The 22,713-nt window shown below is 48.0% G+C and overlaps 4 protein-coding genes across 5 annotated transcripts; 1 reads left to right on the forward strand and 3 right to left on the reverse strand.

The window, feature by feature from the left end:
- The first annotated feature begins 103 nt into the window (after positions 1-103).
- Positions 104-18,837, forward strand: LOC6593272 (locomotion-related protein Hikaru genki). 2 transcript variants are annotated; one of them, XM_026986703.1, is made up of 9 exons: positions 104-782; positions 11,531-12,676; positions 14,403-14,627; positions 14,938-15,035; positions 15,548-15,622; positions 16,176-16,512; positions 16,569-17,057; positions 17,173-17,355; positions 17,656-18,837. In XM_026986703.1, exons 1-9 carry the CDS (start codon positions 653-655, stop codon positions 17,877-17,879), a joined length of 2,907 nt encoding a protein of 968 aa, XP_026842504.1. In that variant the 5' UTR covers positions 104-652; the 3' UTR covers positions 17,880-18,837. The 2 variants fall into 2 exon arrangements, with proteins under 2 accessions (XP_026842504.1, XP_026842505.1); XM_026986704.1 differs by lacking the exon at positions 15,548-15,622.
- LOC6593274 (cytochrome P450 4p1) lies at positions 2,739-4,756 on the reverse strand. The gene is made up of 8 exons (XM_002018156.2): positions 4,558-4,756; positions 4,272-4,475; positions 4,136-4,217; positions 3,973-4,073; positions 3,645-3,915; positions 3,372-3,592; positions 2,995-3,309; positions 2,739-2,927 (listed from the first exon to the last, which is right to left on the reverse strand). The coding sequence occupies exons 1-8, from the start codon at positions 4,754-4,756 to the stop codon at positions 2,767-2,769; spliced, it is 1,554 nt and encodes a 517-aa protein (XP_002018192.1). The 3' UTR covers positions 2,739-2,766.
- LOC6593273 (cytochrome P450 4p1) lies at positions 5,220-7,420 on the reverse strand. Its single transcript, XM_026986706.1, has 8 exons — positions 7,169-7,420; positions 6,876-7,076; positions 6,744-6,825; positions 6,581-6,681; positions 6,249-6,519; positions 5,970-6,190; positions 5,590-5,904; positions 5,220-5,523 (listed from the first exon to the last, which is right to left on the reverse strand). The coding sequence occupies exons 1-8, from the start codon at positions 7,365-7,367 to the stop codon at positions 5,363-5,365; spliced, it is 1,551 nt and encodes a 516-aa protein (XP_026842507.1). The 5' UTR covers positions 7,368-7,420; the 3' UTR covers positions 5,220-5,362.
- LOC113565209 (cytochrome P450 4p1-like) lies at positions 8,343-10,447 on the reverse strand. Its single transcript, XM_026986705.1, has 8 exons — positions 10,231-10,447; positions 9,955-10,155; positions 9,823-9,904; positions 9,660-9,760; positions 9,328-9,598; positions 9,049-9,269; positions 8,675-8,989; positions 8,343-8,608 (listed from the first exon to the last, which is right to left on the reverse strand). The coding sequence occupies exons 1-8, from the start codon at positions 10,430-10,432 to the stop codon at positions 8,448-8,450; spliced, it is 1,554 nt and encodes a 517-aa protein (XP_026842506.1). The 5' UTR covers positions 10,433-10,447; the 3' UTR covers positions 8,343-8,447.
- Positions 18,838-22,713: the final 3,876 nt, after the last annotated feature.

A 22,713-nucleotide genomic window follows, 5' to 3' on the forward strand; every position in this document is an offset into this window, starting at 1 on the left:
TCCGAGCCGAACTGGGCTGTAAACTGTTGTCGAGCAAAATTCTTAACCACCAGCAACATTTAAAGGCGGGCGGACTCGAAAAAACGTCCTTGCCGCCCAAATCATCCAAAATTCGCATTTCGCTGTCGACTGTTGCAAGGAAGTGTTCAAGTTTTGGTCCTCCAGTGCACAGTGGAGCTGATACCAGTGAAAGCAAAAGTGAGACTTTAAGGCCCACAGTACATACATACATATATGTAGATGGTGGATGCATGTGTTTGAGGAGTGTGTTTATTCAAGTGTTTGACGTTGAGTTGGCCAAGTGGATTTCTATTTTAGCGCCATTGAAGGGCAGCGTGTGAAGGGCTGTCGCCGTCGCTGTCGCCGTCGCCTCTGTGCTGTGGCATTAAGTTCTGCTGCAGGCGTTGCATGCTACTGGCGTTTAGGGAGTGCAACTTGGGCACGCTTTAAAAGGCGGCACGGAACATTGAGACATTTTGGTAAAGTGCTTAAAGGTTCTGCTCTGCCTCCTCGCCATCGCAGACTAGTGCATTGAGTGATTGACAAACCAAAGACAGGAAGAAAGAGAGACTCTTGGCAAGTGCACTCTGATATTTGGCTTGTGTGCGGGCAGAAGGAAGCAGGCAGGCAGCTGGATCCGGAAGTTACAGCCATGTGGAGCAGGCAGCGTATGCGGCATAAGCCGCTTTGGGCCCTAATATCCTTGACCGTTTTGCTGCTGGTCTTCGATAAAAGCAATGCCAACACGGAGACCGATGAGACCACCAGCACGTCGGAGCCAGGTGAGCTTTAATTGGATATATGTGTGGTACATGGGGGTACAGGTGTACATGTGTGCAGGTGTGCGTGCAGTTTGACCTTCAGTTAGCATAGAAAGAAAGAAACTCGAAAATGGATTATGACAGGCCTCAACAGGGCTCTATCGATGCACAGGCACTTTATTAAATGGGATTTCCATGCGATATTCACACACGCACCAACAGCCGAAGCCGTAAGGAAAAGCCACAAACAGACACGACCAGGAATCAGCAACAGAAGCAGCAACAGAAACAGAAACACAGAGAGGAAAGGCCAAAGCGCAAAAGCAAATAACTGGCAGCAAATGAAATATTTCACGGCATCTGCGGCACAAAGGCAATCAAAACGATGGCCCAGCGCTCGTTCGGCGCAGGGCCCAGGCTCAGGACCAGGCCATGGCCATGGGCAGCCTTAATCCCAATCAGAATCAACAAGCGGAGAGTGGGGGTGGGGCAGGGAGCGAGAAAGGTGGGCGAAGAAAAAAGCAATTGCACGAAAGCTCGTAGCGAAGCATGGCATGGAGGGGACGGGGAAGGCCTTGGGAGGCTGGATAATAGAAATTAATAGCGTCATGTGAGTCGTGCAAGAAGGGAAGTGGCTACACAGAGGGATTGGGGGGGCGGGGGGCTGGGGAGTGGTTGTGGTTGAGTTCGGGTTAACACGCGAATGTAAATCGACCGACAAGACAGCCTCACACGCAATTTCCTGCCAAGGACCAAGTACCAAGAATGCTATGCGCATCAAGTAATTAATTCATTTCGACTACCCTTGTCTCCCGTCTTCCGTCTCCCTACCTCTGCCTCACATCGACAGTCGGTGGCGTCTCGAGGACTTTAGCTGCGACGCAAATGGTTGGGAATATTGCGACTTTCTTTTTGGCTGTGGCGCATTTGTTGGCTGTTGGCTTTTTGCGCGTCACATTTCGGTGGCTGGTTGCTGGTGGCTGGGGGCAGGTGGCAGGGTGTTTCATTGCACTTTCAATTTTCAGTGTGGCAAATATTTGCTCAGCCAAAACCCAAATGAAACGACGAATGGAATTTCGTTTACATGACTTTCCAATGGAATCCAGAGTGGAGACATAATTTTGACACAGGGAAAACCAGTGAGAGAGACAGACAAAGAGAGCGGGTGAGAGGAAGAGAAATGGATGAAATATGCAATAACCGAAATAGCGACTAAAACTGACAGACCAGAAGCTGCAGCCTGCAGCGTGCAGCCCGCAGCCTGCTGCCCCATTCCCGGCCATGCCATTGCATGTCCCATAAATCCCAGAGCACGAAGAATGATGATGATGTTGGCCGTGCAGCAGCCAGTGGCATCATGGTCACATGTCTATGCGTGTCGCTGCCTTTCCCGCTTAGGACAAAGCTGACTTTGCATTATGCATGCAAATGGGCGGACCGAAGGGGTGTACGAGTATAACCAAGTAACGAACTGTCAAAATCGCAAAGACAGCAAAAAAAACCAAGAAACCAGCAGCAGCAGCAGCAGCAGTTGAAGCCGTAAAACACCAAAAAAGGAAAAGGCAGGATGACAAAAAGTCGCCAGGACATTATGCAATCCTTATATGAGTGCTAAAAGATAAAGACTACTCCACTTCGCTACCTCCCACTCCCACTACCACTCTCTCTCTCTCTCTCTCTCTCTCTTTCATCTTCTATCTTCTTTTGTGCATAACTGCAGGAAAAGGATAGCTTCGGCCGGAGGGGGAGCTCCCACAGAGATTTTATGGGGCACAGGAGTTGAAATGGAAATAGAAAATAGAAAATAGAGTGGAAGCTCCTTCAGCTCGACTGTGCATGCATGAATGATATATAAAGCGGCGGCTGTCGAGATGCCAACGATAATCGGGCAGAAGCAAGTTTCCAGAGGTCGGGTCGGAAGGAGGACATTTCCTGATATCAGAGCCACAACCCGAACTAAATGTGAACATTCACTGGACTAACTGGAGTTTTATTAGCGACAAAATCACTTTCGTCTCACTAGCTTAACGCGAATATGGTTCTTGATGCGCAGTGTAATTCCCACATGGAAGACAATCGACTTGGGATCGACCAGCGGTTGGATCTCGAACTTCTTGAGAATAACAGTCATCAGGGTTTTCATCTCTTGCATGGCGAATTTTTGAGCTAAAGATAAAGGAAACCAATTACTGTCTATCCGAATCGCGCCTTCGGGTTGAAGTTTTCCACTTGCCAATGCAATTCCTTTGCCCCGCACTGAACGGAATGTAGGCGTAGACAGGACGGTTCTGGCTGTTCTCCGGCAGAAAACGTTCCGGCTGAAACTCGTTTGGGGAGTCCCAGTGCTTGGGATTGCGATGGATGTCGAAGGTGTGTATGTGGATCTGGGTGCCGCTGGGAAGGATGAGCCCGTTGGCCAGCTCTGTTTCCTGCACTGCTTGACGGCCCATAAGTGGAATGGGCGGGAACAGGCGCATCGTCTCCTTTATAAAGTATTCCAGGTACTTTAGCTTGCTCATCTGATTGATGTCCAGATTGCTGAAGTCATCTGCAGGAGGGAGAATGAGTCCAGTGTAAGAGTGGAGTTTGCTTAAAGATATCTCTGCTTGCCCTCAATGTGCTCTTGAATTTCCTTGAAGCAGAGCTCCTGCTTATCCGGATACAGCGACATGTTCATCAGGGTGAAGATGAGAGTGATGGAGCTCACATCATAGCCCTCGAACATCAGGGTGTCTACCTCCTCGCAGATACCAGCGTGATCGATCATCCCATCCTTCTCGGCACATATCAAGGTATCGAGCATTGCAAATCGTTTGTGTCTGCTGACAAAGCTGCCAAAGAGAATGAGGTAGAAGACACTCCCTTAATGAGAGACTCCCTTACATGTCATCATCGGCCGTCTGAGTAGATCTTCTGTGTTCCAGCTCCTCCTCGAGCAGTATCCTCCGCTTGGCAATGATCTCGCTGGAAAAGTCGTGGACCACTTTCAGGAACGGAGCGTACTCCTTGGCCACAAACAAATTGTAGATGGTAGTGCTTCTTAAGAAAGGATTGCTGAGGCGCCGGACGAAACTCTTCTCGATCATATGGAAGCTCTCCCGGTAGCGATCACCTTTCTCGGCCATTTCATCCAGTTTCACTCCCATAGCCGTCTCTGAAAGAATAGAGATGGATTACAGATAATTCCCCATTTTCCAAAGATCCGACTTACCACAAATGGTGTTAAGCGTAAATCTGGGTATGAGCTCGCTCAGGGAGACGATGTTCTCGTCTTGACTTTGAAACTGCTGCACAAACTTGAGACTTTCGGCTCTATCAAAGTGGATTGCAGAGATGTTAGCTAGCCGCATAGACTGTTTGGTGAAAACACTCACTGGAAAATCTCCTGAAACTGTCCCAGTATATTGAAATGGAATGTGGGTGTCAGCATCCTGCGACGCGCATGCCATTTGTCTCCTGAAATAGGGCCGTTTGTTAGGGAACCTCGAAATTATTGACCTTTCGCCTTACCTTGTGATGTCAGAAGACCCGTCTTCAGGGCTGGATGAAGAAAATTGTAGACACATCCTTTTCCTATCAGCGATTTCTGATCGGTCAGTATCATTTCGGCAGTTTCGGCATCGATTACGTTGTAAATGGGCATGCCTACGACATATCGAACATAACTCTTACCAAGAGTCTTTGACAAGTCGCGCGTGAATTTGAAAACACCAGCTATTAACGAAAGATTGATAAAGAGAGGCCCGTTTAAGATTAGACCGGTCACAAGCAAAGTTCACCCATGCCCATGCCCCACCGTTGTCTTTGCCGTACAGATCGAAGCAGTGAGCAAAGATCGTCCGGCCCTTGGGCGAAGGTACTAGGCTCTCCACCGGCCGGTCATCCCTTGTGTAGACACGCCTTGAGAAGAAGGCCAGAATGTAGTAGTCTTTGTTGACCTGGTAGAGCCAGTGAATGACCACACACAGGGCCACCGTCAACCACAAGGTAATCATCGCTCCGCAACCGCACTGGTGGGCTCCCCTCACGAAACTGCGATTCATCCGAATGGCCATTCGTTTTTTCGTTTATAGCAAAAGAAACAACAAAGCTGATTAGATAGGTACGACTATATGTACGTATGCGAACATACGAGTAGGTACATATATCTAGTAGCACGAAATTATGCCTTCGTTTTTTATGCGTTCTCAACTGTCTAGAACACGATTTTCTGTGAACTGTGAACTCGTTGTAAGAAGAGAACCCAAGTTCTCAAGTGGGTAGTACCCTTTAGTCGCAGTGCAAAGGGGTCTATAGTTGGATTATAGATTACGATGCAAGGTTGATTATGATTATAAAGAAAGGCTTTCTTTTTCCACGAATTCAGTGTATTTATTGAATTGCCCTCAAAGAGATTTTAAGAGCCGACTTATTTGTCTATAGAAAATCCAAATCAAGCAAACAAAAATCAAGTTGAACTTGTTCGTTTAATATTACGAGGATTTATTAACTCAATCGATTACATGGCAGCTATAAAGACATCCTATGTATATTTCTAAACGTTTAACGACATCTGCTATACAGCCGTCCAGGACAAACCAATACCAACGACGCCCGAAGAATCACTTTCGTCTCACAAGCTTTACTTGAATGTTGTTCTGTGTCCGCAGTGTAATGCCCACGTTAAAGACAATCGTCTTGGGGTCGATCAGGGGTAGAATCCGGAATTTCTTGAGAAGGACAACAATCAGAGTCTTCATCTCCTGCATGGCAAATTTTTGACCTAAATGGAACGAAATATAGTCATTAGAGACCCAAATAAAATGCGAGTCATCATTATGTCCCTTACCAATGCAGTTCCGTTGCCCCGCACTGAACGGAATGTAGGCATAGGTATGCCGGTTCTGGCAATTCTCGGGAAGGAAGCGCTCCGGACGGAATTCATTTGGAGAGTCCCAGTACTTGGGATTGCGATGAACATCAAAAATGTGAATAGTGATCTGAGAGCGTTCGGGAAGAATGAGGCCATTGGCCAACTCCGTCTCTTGGATGGTCTGACGAGCCATGATCGGAACGGAGGGGAACAGGCGCATAGTTTCCTTTATAAAGTATTCCAGGTACTTCAGTTTGCTCAACTGATTGTTGTCCAGATTGTCAAAGTTATCTGCAAGAGGGATAGAACGAGTAGAGAATTGTAGTGGAGTTAACTTAAGAGTTCTATCTGCCTACCGTCTATGTGCTCTTCGATCTCCTTGTAGCAAAGCTCTTGCTTTTCGGGATACAGGGACATGTTCATCAGGCTGAAGATAAGGCCGATGGAGGTAGTGTCGAATCCTTCAAACATTAGAGTATCCACCTCCTCGCATATCCCGGCATGATCAATAAGGCCATCTTTCTCTGCACAAATCAGGGTGTCCAGCATGGCAAAACGTTTCTTCCTGCTTCCGAATCTATAGCAGAGTAAGATCCAGATAAGCAAAAATAACCTTTACCGTCTGATCCACTCACATATCATCATCGGCCGTCTGAGTCGATCTTCTGTGTTCCAGCTCCTCCTCGAGCAGTATCCTCCGCTTGGCAATGATCTCGCTGGAAAATTCGTGGACCGTTTTTAAGAACGCATCATACGTCTTGGCCGCAAACCAATTATAGATAGTTTTGTTCCACAGGAGAGGATTGCTTAGGCGCCTGATGAAGCTCATTTCGATCATGTGAATGCCCTCGCGGTAACGATCACCCTTCTCGGCCATTTCATCCAGCTTTACGCCCATGGCAGTCTCTGCAAAAAGGGAAATTGATGGATGACTAACCAATATTTCACATATATTTATTATACGTACCACAAATGCTGTTCAGAGTGAATCTGGGTATAAGATCGCTCAGGGAAACGATGCTCTCGTCTTGACTTTGAAACTGCTGCACAAACTTCAGACTTTCGGCTCTGTCGAGGTGGATTAAAGGCTTCAGTGAATGCGGCATTCGTTGATTGCTAACAAAACTCACCTAAAGATCTCCTGGAACTGTCCCAGTATATTGAAATGGAATGTGGGAGTGAGCATCTTGCGACGAGCGTGCCATTTCTTTTCTGAAAGGAGTGGGTATTAGTTTAGGGGTTGGAACTCTCGATCATTTTACCTGTGGATGTCAGAAGACCAGTTCTAAGGGCTGGCTGTAGAAAATCGTACACCAGACTTTTGGTTATCAGTTTCGGATGATTCAGTATGTTCTCGGCGTTCTCTGCATCGATAATGTTCAGTAAGGGCACGCCCATGCCATATTCCAAATAGCTTTCTCCTAATCTTTGGGACAGCTCTCGAGAGTAGCTAAAAACGCCAGCTGTTAAAGGCATAATAATCAGAGAGAGTGAGAACGAGAGAGAAGGAGTGAAGAGATAAGCAAAGAGAGCTCAAGAGTCTCATATGTCTCACCGAGGTCTTTGCCGTACATATCGAAGCAGTTGGCAAAGATCGTCCGACCTTTGGGCGAGGGCAATATACTTTCCACGGGCCTGCCATCCTTGGTGCGGACTCGTCGGGAGAAAAATGCCAAAATGTAGTAGTCCTTGTTGATCCTATAGAGCCACAGGACGAGCGCACACAGTGCCACAGTCAGCAAAAAGGCAATCATCGCTACACAACCGCACTGATGGACTGCTCTCACGAAACTGCGATCCCGAGCGATTCATCCGAATGGTCTTTCGACTATTGCCTGTTTAAGTTTATAATTACAAGCAAACATTAAAGCTGATAAGATTTAATACATTTATTATGGGTATATAGATTATTCGTACAAGTTGTCACAGTATATGCACACCCATGATAAACTATACAAAGTGGTTCACTCCCTCTCTTTCTCTTCTTAAATAACCAACTCTTATCCAATTCATCACTCACCCTGCACTGAGTAAAATAAGCCCCGAAAAAGAGAGAGCATTGCGGGAGTGGACCACCTAATGGGTGTGTACACACATAATATGCATGTCTATGCACGCAGCGTTTATACGGCGTTTATCCCGTGTTCTCCCATGAACTTGGATCTAATTGCCTAGATCTCGTTGTTCGGTGAACTTGTTGTACACTTTCGTCATAATTCAAATGAGTCTGCTGCGTGATTATGATATAAAGGAGTATAAACCACACTCAGGATCAAGAACTATACGCTCAATGATATTATTCTATCCGTATGAACTACATAATGCCGCAGAACTGCTAGTAAAGCCGTTAAAACTTCGAAATTTTCAAGATCTTTCTGGAATTATCAAACAATATTTTACTAAAAGTCATTACGAATAGGTATTTCTCTTTGAAAGAAAGGCTATTTATTGTACCTATTCGCAACAATTTTGATAGTCTCTTGAGGCTCTATTGAATTGTATGAAAAATAAACCCGGATATCTCTGAGTCGTACACATAACTAATATAAAAACTTTTGTGTTTATAAACACACACGAAACTCAAGCCAAAACGAGTAAGACTTGTTTCTCGATAGATAATAATGGTTTGGACTTGTTTTAGAGCTTTTTTTTATATATGTAGCGCGATTAATAAGCTCGGCTAGGCCTCATTCAACGCTTGAACCACCCCATCGGTTGCACTGCAGTTGTTAAAATATCTTACGTACATATATTTCTAGTCCGGTTAATGACAACTAGTTACAGTATAAGTTCTAGAAACCAAACCAACACTTAAAAGTTCTAATCAGGGCGAATCACTTTCGTCTCACAAGCTTTACTTGAATGTTGTTCTGTGTCCGCAGTGTAATGCCCACGTTAAAGACGATCGTCTTGGGGTCGATCAGGGGTAGAATCCGGAATTTCTTGAGAAGGACAACAATCAGTGTCTTCATCTCCTGCATGGCAAATTTTTGACCTAAACGGAACGAAATATAGTCATTAGAGACCCAAATAAAAGGCGAGTCATCATTATGTCCCTTACCAATGCAGTTCCGTTGCCCCGCACTGAACGGAATGTAGGCATAGGTATGCCGGTTCTGGCAATTCTCGGGAAGGAAGCGCTCCGGACGGAATTCATTTGGAGAGTCCCAGTACTTGGGATTGCGATGAACATCAAAAACGTGAATAGTGATCTGAGAGCGTTCGGGAAGAATGAGGCCATTGGCCAACTCCGTCTCTTGGATGGTCTGACGAGCCATGATCGGAACGGAGGGGAACAGGCGCATAGTTTCCTTTATAAAGTATTCCAGGTACTTCAGTTTACTCAACTGATTGTGGTCCAGATTGTCAAAGTTATCTGCAAGAGGGATAGAACGTGTAGAGAATTGAGTTAACTTTAGAATTTGCTCGGCCTACCGTCTATGTGCTCTTCAAGCTCCTTGTAGCAAAGCTCTTGCTTTTCGGGATACAGGGACATGTTCATCAGGCTGAAGATAAGGCCGATGGAGGTAGTGTCGAATCCTTCAAACATTAGAGTATCCACCTCCTCGCATATCCCGGCATGATCAATAAGGCCATCTTTCTCTGCACAAATCAGGGTGTCCAGCATGGCAAAACGTTTCTTCCTGCTCACGAAACTACGGCAGAAACAGACAAAGTTTATCAGAGATTCCCCATGCTTTCTGATCTATTCACATGTCATCATCGGCTGTCTGAGTCGATCTTCTGTGTTCCAGCTCCTCCTCGAGCAGTATCCTCCGCTTGGCAATGATCTCGCTGGAAAATTCGTGGACCGTTTTTAAGAACGCATCATACGTCTTGGCCGCAAACCAATTATAGATAGTTTTGTTCCACAGGAGAGGATTGCTTAGGCGCCTGATGAAGCTCATTTCGATCATGTGGATGCCCTCGCGGTAACGATCACCTTTCTCGGCCATTTCATCCAGCTTTACGCCCATGGCAGTCTCTGCAAAAAGGGAAATTGATGGATGACTAACCAATATTTCACATATATTTATTATACGTACCACAAATGCTGTTCAGAGTGAATCTGGGTATAAGATCGCTCAGGGAAACGATGCTCTCGTCTTGACTTTGAAACTGCTGCACAAACTTCAGACTTTCGGCTCTATTAAAGTGGATTACAGAGATGTTAGCTCGTCGAATAGACTGTTTGGTGAAAAAACTCACTGGAAGATCTCCTGGAACTGTCCCAGTATATTGAAATGGAATGTGGGAGTGAGCATCTTGCGACGAGCGTGCCATTTCTTTTCTGAAAGGAGTGGGTATTAGGTTAGGGTTTGGGACTCTCGATCAACTAACCTGTGGATGTCAGAAGCCCGGTTCTCAGGGCCGGCTGCAGGAAGTCGTAAACCAGACCCTTGGTTATCAGTTTCGGATGATTGAGTATATTCTCTGCGTTTTCCGCATCGATAATGTTGAATATGGGCAGGCCCATGCCATATTGCAAATAGCTTTCTCCCAATCTCTGGGACAGCTCTCGAGAGTAGCTGAAAACGCCAGCTGTTCAAGAGATATTGAAGTGAGAAGAGAACGATCAGATAGGCGGAGGCGGGTCAAGACCCTCCCATATCTCACCGTGGTCTTTGCCGTACAGGTCTAAGCAGTTGGCAAAGATCGTTCGACCTTTGGGCACGGGCACAATGCTTTCCACGGGCCTGCCATCCTTGGTGCGGACTCGTCGGGAGAAAAAGGCCATAATATAGTAGTCCTTGTTGACCCGATAGAGCCAGTGCACGATCACACACAGGGCCACCGTCAGCCATAAGACGACAATCATTGTTCCGCAACTGCGCTCGCGAGCTTCTCGAACGAAACTGAGACAGAATGCCTCCGGCTGCATAAAACACATTAATAACAACAAAACATATATTATATATATATTAAACTGATTAGATTGTAGTGAGTTCTCGTGTATGTACAATGTGTACATATACTCGTAGAACGTACATCATGTACACGATAGCACGCTCATCTAGACGAGTGAGCCCAACGAATGTGAAAATATAATAGAGATCTACTACCCAGCAGATACTTAGTATATGGAAAACCGGAAATAATTGCAGCTACTACGTGTGGCAGTACACGAGCACTCTCCCGTTCGATCATTCTTAAGGAGCATTCAGTGATATCTTATCGAATATTAAAGGGGTCACCAGAGTCTTTAAAATTTAGGTTTATGTTATCGCCATGGATTCTGTCTGTGGGAACCCCTTATCGATTAGGTTTCTAATCAACTATGTAACATTTTCTATTTTCCGCTGGTCATTCGCCTTTGGTATCTTCTGGCAGTTCCATTTGCATCTGCATCTGCATTTGCATTAGCTGCTAATTGGCAATTGAATTGCATCAATTACGATGAGAGTGCGAATGTTGCAATGCATTTTCTTTGCTGTGTTACTGCTTTTGACCCACTTTCTGTTAAATTGAAGATAAATTACGAAATAAGAGATGAATGGGGGAGAGCAAAGGCAAGTTTAAGTCTCCGCCGTTGGCGATTACAAAGTTCCGAATGCTGGAAAATGTTGCCATGACTTTTTCCTTCCGCTTTTGTAGACTCAGCCTCCGCCTCAGCCTGTGCCACTCATTCGAAATACAGCACCCCCCGGCACGCCCCCTGATTACATGCTCGCATGCCAAATGCATATTGAAAATGTGCAATTTCGATTGCACTTCAAAGTCTGTCGAAATCGCAGTCGCAGTCGTAGTCGAATCGGAAGTGCAGCTGAAGTTGGAGCCAAGTTATTAAATTAGATCAAAAATGAAATATTCATCGCATAAGCTCCTGCCAGTCGAGAGAGCTCTCGTTCTCATGTGCCACAGCCCTTCAGATGTACATACTTACATATCTCTCTCTCTCTCTCTTTCTCCTTTGCAGATGCTTCTCCTGGCTGCCGGGCGCCGGATGTGCGCTTCACGATTGTCAAGCCGGATGAGACCACGGAGCAGCCGTATGCCAAGTTCGAGACGACGCAGGTATACCTGCCCGAGGACTTCACCACCGCCGATGTGGAGTTTGTCGACTCGGTGGCCCGCAATCCCAGCGAGAACCACGCAGCCATTGTGAATCCCTACTCCCTGGACCTGGGCGATGAGCATCTGCATGTCGGAGATGCGGCTGCCAGCCTGGTGGACGACGAAGACGAGCTGGATGACGAGGAGGAGACGGGCACGGGCACCGAAGAGGGGAAAAAGCGCACGAACAACAACCGCAAGCAGGGAAAGAAGCGTCGCTCCGGCTCCGGGCGACGGCGCCGTATTGAGAATGACAATGGACAGACGGGACGGGGCCGCGGCAGTCGATACAAGCGGCATGCCATTCTCCATGATGCGGATGCCTCGTCGGACACGGATCGCTGGGCCGGCAGCAAGCTGGCCGCCGAGGGGGATGTCTACTACGTGCACATTGCCGACATCCTGAAGAGCCGCGAGCCGAGTCGGGCGCTGCGCTCCAAGCTTCACAAGCTCAAGCAGAAGGCCAAGATGCGGAAGTGCCTCGCGGAGGGCAACAAGGAGCAGTGCGCCAAGCTCAAGGCAAAGAAGAAGAACAGGCTGGAGCAACCCTCCCCCTCCACGTCCGAGGCGGAGCAGAAGGTCGAACGGAAGGCGGAACAGCAGCAGCCAGAAGCGGAACGAAGGCAGGAAGAGCAGCAGCAGAAGCAGCAGCAGCCGCAGGAGTTGGAAATTGTCCAGCCAGAGACCTCTGGCCATCATCGCCGACGCGGTGACAGTCACGATGCAGAGCTCGACCAGCGTGACCTGAATCCGCGTTGGCGCAGCCGTCGCAGCATCGATGCCAAGGGCGATCTTGGCCAGCTGCAGCTGCAAACGGCGGGGACGGCGGCGGAGCCGGAGGCAGAGGCGGAGGAGAACCAGTCCCAATATCGCTACGAGAATCAGTCGAGCAGTGCAGCAGTGGCCCTGCAACGTGTAAAGCGCAAGTCGGGCAAGACCACGGGTGCACTGAGCCGTCCGAAAGGTGGTGGCGACTCCAGTTCCAAGACCACCAGTCGCAAGGACAAGGGTGAGTGTGTGCGCCCACATAGCGGCCAGACACTGGCAATGCCACAGTGCCCAATGCTTACAAAGAATTTGCCGCCGCTGTCGCTGTCTCGTTGTCTGTCTGTCCGTCTGTGTTGTGCCCAGATCTATCCACCAGATCGATCGATTGAGTGGAACACACAGAGAGCAAATACAGTTCGATCCGCGTCTCTGGCCAACGCCAGAGCCTCTAATGCCCTTGCAAGAGTGAGAGGTTCTAAATGGTTATCTCATTAGATTTATTCCTGGTCCGCTTTGTGGCAGTCTTTACGAAGACATGCTATATCCAGATCTTCAGCATCAAAACCTTCAAGACTGATGGAAGACCCACAGTTGAAAGACGGAAAGTATTTCCGTTTTCACTTAGCCTTTACAGAATATTTAAAAGTTCAGATTTCTGCCGCCATTTTGCAAGGGCACTAAAAGCCACACACTGGACATACACACACACACACACACACACACACACACACACACATAAAAAACGGAAGTTGAAAGTGGAGGACACAGACACACATACTCGAACATACTCGTAAAAGCTAATCGCAGTCGCACAGAACCACAGCCACATTGCCACATCCATAGCTCATCCCCCATCTGCTTAACACCTGCGCCAGGCACCTGCCCGATCAATCCTTCCCCTCCTCCCTCCCAATCACCCCTCCGCATCACCAACCCTGACGCTAGCCCTTTTTAGCTTTTCATTGCCCCCATTTGGACACCCCCTGCTGCGTGGTCATGGTTTATTTGCTCCGTCTATATCTTTGTCGTGGTTTGGAGCAGAGCAGAAGCCGACCTGTCCGTTCACGGGCATCCCGGACTTTACTTTGTTGGATGGCTGCCCGTTCCGGCCTTTGTTACGGTGCTGCAATCCTCAATGATTTCCCTTTGTACTGCCCCGCCTCCTGCTGCTGCTGCCCCTGCCCCTGTGGCCTTTGTTTGGCGTGGGCTCTGGCCAGCTATAGCAGAAACCGTAACCATGTCCGTGACTGTGTTCTTTTCCTCAACCTCGTCCTGGTCCTCGTCCTCTTCCCTTTTTTTTTGCTTTCTATTAGCCGGCCCCATTCGCTGGCATAATATTATCCTTCGTGTTATCTTTGCCTTTTCACTTCTCCTTTTCTCGGAGCTCTTTTTGATGGTTTGCTTAGAAATGAAGTTGTATCCTGTTAAGTGGCCACTCCGCCACCCCATCACCCCAGCCCCATCTTTATGGTTTTCTTTTAATGCATATCTGAGGAGCCCGACCCGCTCGAGTTTCCCATTGAAATTTTCAGTTGGGAGCACATTTCGCACGTCTCGTGGCTCCTCTATGGTTTAATGTGTGTGCCCAAGAGGCGGACTCAAGGGTTTCTCGCTTGCACAGCCCCACCCCAGCTCCATTGAAATGGGGCTGATCCTGCTGAAGGAGGCAGATTCATTTTGGAGTGGTTGGGTCAACTCGTTGACTCTTTGTGCGGATAACTTAGACGGCAATTGGGATGGGATCATTCATTGTCAACCAGCAGCCTTCAGCATCGTCATTGGTCATCCTCATACCGCATCCCGCATCCACATACCGCATCTCTCATCCCGCTTGACAGCTCATTAGATGCTTGCTCTATTTGCCCTCTCAATGTCTATCTACCCCCGTTTCTTGGCATGTTACATTGCCCATCTCATAACGCCCACACCTTCTGTTCTTCTCGTCTACCCCTAACTCTCAACTGCAGGCATCTACGACGAGGAGGCCGGCTACTCGCCCGTCCATCCCGACGACACCGAGTTCGACGAGGACGAGGAGGAGGAAGAGGAGGTGGACATCCTGCAGCAGTTCACCGAGGTGTCCGAGATCCGATTCCCGGGCGAGATTGGGCCCATGGGCGATCGTCGGCTCTGCAAGATACGCTGCGTCAAGGGCAAGTGGGTGGGACCGCTGTGCGCCACCAACGAGGAGGGTAAGTGAGCCATAAACACGAACAAATGCACAATGGAACATACTGTCAGCACAAAAGATACAGACACATATAGCCATAGATACAGTTGCAGTTACAGCTACAGCTACAGCTACAGCCTACAGTTACAGATTATACGAGTACATTTAAGTCACAAAAAAAGCAATTGCCAAATCATTTATACGAATGCAAATACACACGAAACAAAAGAGTCCACAAAACCAACAGACTGTTGTTTCATTTGACGCCCACTTAATGTTCTCCAACCTCCCTGCCACCCCCACCCCCCACCAACTACAATCGGTCCCGCCAGATGATAACGGGAATGTGAAGTTTCAGCCCCTCTACAAGAGCTGCCACGTGAACCGGATACCGTCGCATCTGCTGCTCAGCTATCGGAACATCTCAGTGGTAAGTGGACGACGAGCTTGTGGCTGCTGCTGCACCACTGGCATCACAAAACAGGCACCACTAGAGCACCACCCACCACCACCGCCACCGCCACCACCACCACCACCACCACCACCAAAGCCACTGCTACAGCACAACATTACATGCACACCCACACAAGCACACACACGTACATGGATCTCTAGGGGAACCCTCTCCAAAGCCTAGAGATCTCTGGAGAACCCTACGCTTAGGTAGGCCTCAATCTCAATATCAGCTTGGTCCAGAGGAGCTCAGCCTCCGACCTTCGACTTTCTCTCTCGTCACGTCGCCCTCTGTAGCTCTCTCTCTCTCTCTGTCTCTCTCTCTATCTCTCTGACTATCTCTATCCTCATATCAGCTGCACCAAATCTCTCTCTCTATCTCTCTCTCTCTGTCAAGTCCAGCGTCATCACGTGCATGCGGATGCCCCAAGAGGCAACGATTCTCTATGTTCTGTTTTTTTTGGTACTCTCTGATTCTCTCTCTTGCAGACACCGATACCACCAAATCGCGGCTGGCGTAAAACGCGCTTATCCAAATCGACACTTCTCTCAAATACAGAAATTGTGAGTCGTCGTTATAGATGCTGTTGTGTAGAATGCTCGTTCCGTAGATGTCAACGAAACACCAGATACACAGATACACAGATACCACACACACATAAGCCCACGCGACAACCGGAAGTATCGGGTCCAATTAGTGGGTCCTGTTTATGGCTTGCGACCACGAATGAATGCATCAAATGCACGGTCTAGACCCATGCACTCTCTCTCACACACACACACACACACACACACACACAGATACTCGCACAGCGATACCCACAAATATACTCGGAGATAAAGATAAAGATACACTCGGACACACGGAGACTCGGGGACATGCACGCCAGAGTATCCTGTTATCCAGTACCCCGCCCCCAAAACAGATCTGGACCACATTTGACTTTCTGCTAACATCTCTCTACTCTTCTCTCTCTCTCTCTCTCTGTTTTTCTCTCACTTTATCACTCTTTCTGCACGCTTGACGCCCAACACCTTCCTCCCGCCTTGTGCCTGCCTCTCTTGCCCCTGTCCTTGTCCTTGTCCTGCCTTGGCACATTTCCTTGCTAAATCCCAGAACGTTGGCTGGGATCTGCCGCATGGACACTCGCTGCAGGCCCGCTGCCAGGAACTGGGCATCTACAAGCTGCTCGGGGAGTCGCGGGTCCTCTGCTCCAACGGGCTGTGGGCCCCCCGTATGCCCAGCTGCGTCCCCACCACCGTGCTGACCAACTACTCGGAAGACAGTGCCCCGTCCATCCGCATCAAGATCTTCAATGGCTCCCACTCGTTCGAGCCCTCCGGCGTGATGGCTGTTCCACCACACAGTACTGTTCTGATGGACTGCATGTATCCCCGGGTGCGGGGAACCCCCGAGTGGAGCTGGACCAGCTGGTACATGCAGTACTCGACAGGTGAGTACCATCTCCAGTGGAAGGAGCTCTTTGTACATGGGCCCTTCACCCGGCAGGCTGGTCGCCGGCGCAGGAGGAGAAGGCAGTACGCTACCGGCTGAGCATCAAGAATATCGAGAACAACGACTCAGGTACCTTCACCTGCACGTCGCCGCGCGGACTGACGAACAGCATTGCCGTCGTGGTGGCCACTTCCACGTGCCCGCAGCTGACAGAGCCGCTGGCGCCGCTCAAGCTGCGACTGGAGGGCAACAAGCTCGGCCAGCGAGCTCTTTACGAATGCCCCGAGGGCTTCCGGCTGGATGGAGCCTGGAATGCCACCTGCCTGGCCTCCGGCAATTGGTCATCGCCGCCGCCAACATGCCACTCCATCCAATGTCCGCGCCTCGAACTCGACGATCCCCATCTCAGTCTCATTGAACTCAACACCTCGGCATGGGGGCGCGCGGTGTTCAAATGCCAGTGGGGTTTCAAGTTGACCGGACCGGCGCAGCTGGACTGTGAGCCGACGGGCGTCTGGAGTGGCCCCGTTCCGCGTTGCAAAGGTGAGTGCTGTATTCTGATGGAGATTCGAGTTGATTGGATGCAAAAGCCAAACCGTAACTCAACTGACAATTCGTTTATTCGATTCCACACCTGCCTGCCACAACCGTACCGCAGTCATCCAGTGCGTGATGCCAGTGGCGCCGCTCAACGGACGCATCGGTGGCACCAGCCTCAGTCAGCGGCGGCTGACCGTGGGCGCTCTGGTCACATTCAGCTGCAACGATGGGCACACCCTGGTGGGCGAGTCGAGCATCATTTGCACGGAGAACGGATTCTGGTCGCACTCGCCGCCATTTTGTAAGTAGACATCCGCTGCTAACATACACACATACTCGTATATGCACAGAGATGCTGCGAGAGATCCCAATCTTCCGAGTGGGGCCCACTCACCATCCAAAATGAATTAATGACTCTTGTGTTGTATTTCCGCTGAACCAATCGACCGATTGCGATCCCGATACCGATTACGAACCGATTCTGATACCGATCACCAATCACCACAAACATACGCATACGCATACGCATTCGCATAAACCATACCATGCATGCCCAATGACCATCCATGCAATGCTCTCCATGCTCTCGCCCAACGTGCAGGCAAGTCGCAGTGTCCGTATCCCGGCGATCCGCCCAACGGTCTGATAGCGCCGCTAAAATTCAATTACGATGCGGGCGACTATCTGAGCGTCCAGTGCCGCCCCGGCTTTGTCCAGACCAACGAGGACCATCGGAACACGGGGCCGCCGGAGCGGCCGAAGTGTCAGCCCGATGGCAATTGGTCAGGCCCGCTCCCCAAATGCCGCAGCTACGAGGAGGTGTAAAGATAGAGCATCCGACGCCATTTTATTGACACTCTTGGATCGAGTTGGCAGCCCTAATTTAGTATTATGAACACCCATCCAACGTGAATTGAATAATGAGAATGTGCTAGAAAAATTCCAAATTCAAACAACATGAAGAAAAACCAGAACGATAACATGAACATCAAGAAACCGAGTGATATTTAGATTAACTTAGTGAGAGGTATCAAAATTAGTACGATATTTTACTAGATATGTTCATTCCACAGCTAAATTATGCTCGTACCTATATATTTTATTGCATTCTATCGTATATGCTTTAGTCAGAGCTCTCTCCCCCCGCAACACAGGCCCAGGCCCAGGCCCACACACGAAAAATGTTCTAGAATCCACCCGAATCGCTCTTCAGCAAAAGATTAGGTTGATCTCAAGCAATATATATACATATATAGTAGATACTCGTATTTTGTTCTTCAGATTGTAAAACTTTGAAAATATGTAATATTCAGTAATCGTTTCGCTTGAATTTTAAACAGAATAATTCTGGTACTCACACTTGTACTTGTACCAAATATATAAACGAATACTTATCCAAATGCTAATTACAGGTATTTATGTATTATGGTTGCAAATCAAAGTTGCATAAATGTAAATGTTTAAACCAAACACACTTACCCACAGTAAATATATACATACATATACAGGATATTAATTCTTCTATCAAAATAAATGTTGCAAAAGGAAGGAAGCTGCAAAACAGTTATGATACATACATAATTAGTTAGGAGAAACGAAAAGTAAAGAAAAGCGAAACGAAACGAAAGAAGCCCCTGCTTCTCGAGGGCAATTGAAAGTCATATCCATTTAATATATCGAACACACAGAAGGATATATGTAGTACGAGTGTGTAAGCAGCTGCAATGTATGTAAGGAGACGAACATTTTAAATAAATTACGAATACTATTGTGTAAAATGCAATTCCCAGTCTTTAACTGTCTTGATCTGTCTGCTGTGGAGGGGGGCAAAGTACACGAATAATAAGGTATTGTCAACCGAGTGAGCAGGCCTATTTTTAGGTTCTTAAGCTCTTAGGAAGGAGTAGCCTCCAGCTACTCCTTCCTAGGGGAGCATCATGCAGGGAGGCGACGAGCGAAAGCTGCAGCCACAGCCAAGGTACACTCATACCAGGTGAGCCAATATCACAGAGTAAAACTATTTCGTCGCTGCGTGTTATAGAATGCGAAAGGCAACCCAGGAGAGTGGGAGTGAGCTTTACCTTGAACACAAACCTACCTTGGCCAAAGCTGCGATTCATCTGCGCGAGAGAGTGAGTGAGTGACTGGGAGAGGCACAACAAATAACTGTTTCGCCTAAACTTTTGCCAAAGCAAGCGAAAGAGCAGCCGCTTTGAACGTTTGACTGAAATGCCGTTAGCCCATAAGTGAGGTGGGAGTGCACTGTGGGAGTGGTAGGCGAGAATCGCAAGTGAAATTAATTTGGCAAAGGAGTGGGAGTACTTAGTAATTGACTTTTTACACGCATGAGCTTTGTGTTTGTTTCATTTTTGTCACCACATTTTGCCTGGAAATTAATTTGTTTTGTTTTGTTCGGGAGCACCTTCAAACGATTGCAGGAAGCTTCATTTCCCGCCAGCTCATTTTCCACACATGGCCGCTAAAAACCCAATTGTCGTTTATTCACAGCCACGCCCAGGTCCTCCGCCCCCGGGCCCCACATTTAATGGCAATTTGGCGGGGAAACTGCTGGGAAATGTGTCTAAATTGAGACGCCCCCCGTGTCGCAGCCACACCGTGCGGCACGGCCGTGTGTGCGTAATTAAAATTAACTGCTGCTGGCTGCTGTGGTTGCCACAGCTACTGCTCGGGCCTGTCTCCTCCTTGTGTTGCAAATTGGTTTTGCTTGTTTGCAAGTCCCAAAAAATTAATACACCCTGCTTTTGTTGGCCCTCGTGTACGACATAAAACTCGCATTTAGCTGAAACTCAACTTTCAACTGAGGCAACTTTAAGACACCAACTGTTCTGGTTCTCGTATCATTGGAGCACATGCAATTAGACGCACGCGGATGTGGCATGCAGGAGTGGATGCGGATGCGAATGCCAATCTAGTGTCATATCCGTTTCCGATCTGTGTTGAAAAAGTTGCACAATTTTCATTAGCACCTCAAAAGTTTCTCAGTTTAGGAAATGGAACTAAATGGGGGGGGGGGGGGGGGAGAATCGGAGCCGGGAACTGTGAGCGCTGTGAGAGCTGTGAGAACCGTGAGGAGTGTGTCAGCTACTGGACACATGGAGCATGGAACACGGAAAAGGGCATTCTCGGATATCCGAGCCAGCTCAAACATATCACAACTGCAATATTTTCTGTCCGTGCTCGGGTCAAAACCAATGAACTATGCATGTCACGTAGCTCAAAACCTGCCTCGTCCTCTTCCTGACCTCGTCGCTACCCTTACTTCCACAGTCATAAAAAACGAGCTCGGGCCCTGCCCCACAGCACTGCTCTGCTCTGTTCCGGATGTTAAATGCATTCCAAAGCCACGGGGCTAACTACTCTTGAACTCCCCTGCCTCTTGGCCCCCCGCTGTATGTGTGTGCTCCGTGTCCGTGCCCGTGCCCGTGTCCGTGTCGGGTTGGAGACAAAGTGCACTGGTGGCCATAAAGTTATCTATGTCATTTATTTGCAGAATTCGCTGGCTTTAAAGTTGGCCATACTCTTTCGGCTGCATAGTTGACAAATTTTTCCATATCAAACATTCAACTTTTGTGTGGGGCCATAAAGAATCAAATTTCTTTGACAATTTGTATGCAAAACTCGAGAGCAATTACTCATACGAGTGGATCCTGCTCCGGGAGACCAACAGGGAATAGAATCCCAGAGACCAACGGGAAGGGGCATAATTGAGTTCTTGGGTAAGCGCTTGGACACTTGTGGCAAGTCGTAAAAGAAGCTGAAGATGTCATTAATCACCACACTGTTAATCGATTGGGAATAATCCAGTATTAATGTAATATGGAAACATTTCAACCGAGCCATACATACTATGGCTATCACTTACCGAAAACCGACATTCAAGTCCCATCCTCAAGACTCAACTCACGGTACAATTATAGTTCTGTGCTGGTTGAACAAACATGACAGCTGTCAGGAGATACATTTGTATATATCTGCTGATATCGGTCATGTGCTTTCATATTTGATTAATGTTCCCCCTGCTCACGGCTTGCTGCACTCTCTGTCTCTCCCTCTCAAAAAGCACATTCATAATGAGCTGGAAAGTGCCGCAGGCTCTTTGCGTAAATATTCGTAGCATATGAAATGCCACATGGAATTGGGCTGCTGAATCCTTTACCGAATGTGCCCCATACGGGCAGACACGGCCTGGATGCAAGTATATTCGCAAATTGCACTTCATAATGGGTGTAGAGCAGCCCGCTCAAAGGGACATTAAAGAGCGCTTCCGAAAAGTTCCCTCAAGTGAGCGCCTGCGGTCAGACCTCGTTGAGATCTCTGGGAACGCTAATCGAGAGTCGCCTAATTACCTACTGGCTGTGTGGTCATGGCGCTAATTAAAACTTCACTCCTGGCGACGACACTTCTTTGCAGCAAAAGCTCAAATATTTGAGTGGCTGGCAGACACTCTCACACTTGAACTCGTACCCGACAATAGGTCACCAAGGAGCATTTTGTTGCGCTCTGCTCCGTGCTCTAATTAATCTAACAGCCGCAGAGTCAAATACAGGCGGAGTCGTGTGGCAAGGGAGTGGAGTGGAGAGGATTCGATTCAATTCCAGCGCCCTACGCACCCGCCGTGCTGCCAACTCGGCTGCAAAGTGATTTATTCGCGACTAGAAATTAACATTTAGATTAAAGCGCGACGAATTAACATTTTTCCATAAATATTTATTTGAGAGCAGAGCCGGAGCCGAAGCCGAAGCCGGCGCAAAAAGTTAAACAGTTTCAACGGCTTTGGATGCAATCCAACTTGGTTACAGACCCTGGTGCCTGGACTTTGGACCGCTCCTGGCTGCGAAAGTATTTTGCATTTGCCACAACGTAATCCGAATCGGATGCGAAAAGGAGAGGCAACGCAACACAGGACGCAGTTGACGGGGAGGAAAACGACGAAGAAAGAGAGAAACCTTACTGGACATTTTTTTTGCAAGCTCTGTACGAATTTCGCTTTTTGCATTTTCCAGCCAAGCCGCAGCTGCTTGAAGGAACACAATTTATTATAATGCTGATACGCCAGTGCTTCGTGCCAGGGCCAGTGCCAGTGCCAGTGCCAGTGCTTTCTTTCTCTCTTCTTTGTTATCATTGATAACAGCGAGGGAATCGGAGCATCTGGCAATCGATACGGCGAGGGGTCATGTGCAATCATCTGCAATGGAGAGTCGAATAAACAAATGAAGAGACGACAGCTTCCTCCAGGGGCCCTATGGCTTCTTTTCGGTGGATGGATGGTAATTGAAACGGACGGAGCTCAGCCCCGCTGAAAGGCCCACAAAAAATTATATGCAAATAGACCTTCCCGCGTGCTTTAAAGTTATGATACTCGCACTCCAAACTCTTTTGTGGCGGCTTTCAACATTTACATACTCGTATGTACATTACCATAATTGTGCCATCAACAGATACATGTTTAAATATTTGTATAGTATATTTGCATACATTGTATGTATGTATGTATCCATATCCATATCTGGTCTGACTGTGAATGCAAGTTCCGCTTTGATGCTTCCAGCTCAGTGATTTTTAATAATAAAACGAGATTGCTCCGACAATATATATAAATTGATAGCCCGCTGTGCGAACTTCATAAAATTTGAGATGC

This window comes from Drosophila persimilis, unplaced genomic scaffold (assembly GCF_003286085.1).
Source record: "Drosophila persimilis strain 14011-0111.01,24,50 unplaced genomic scaffold, DperRS2 tig00000002-arrow-pilon, whole genome shotgun sequence".
NCBI lineage: Eukaryota > Metazoa > Arthropoda > Insecta > Diptera > Drosophilidae > Drosophila > Drosophila persimilis.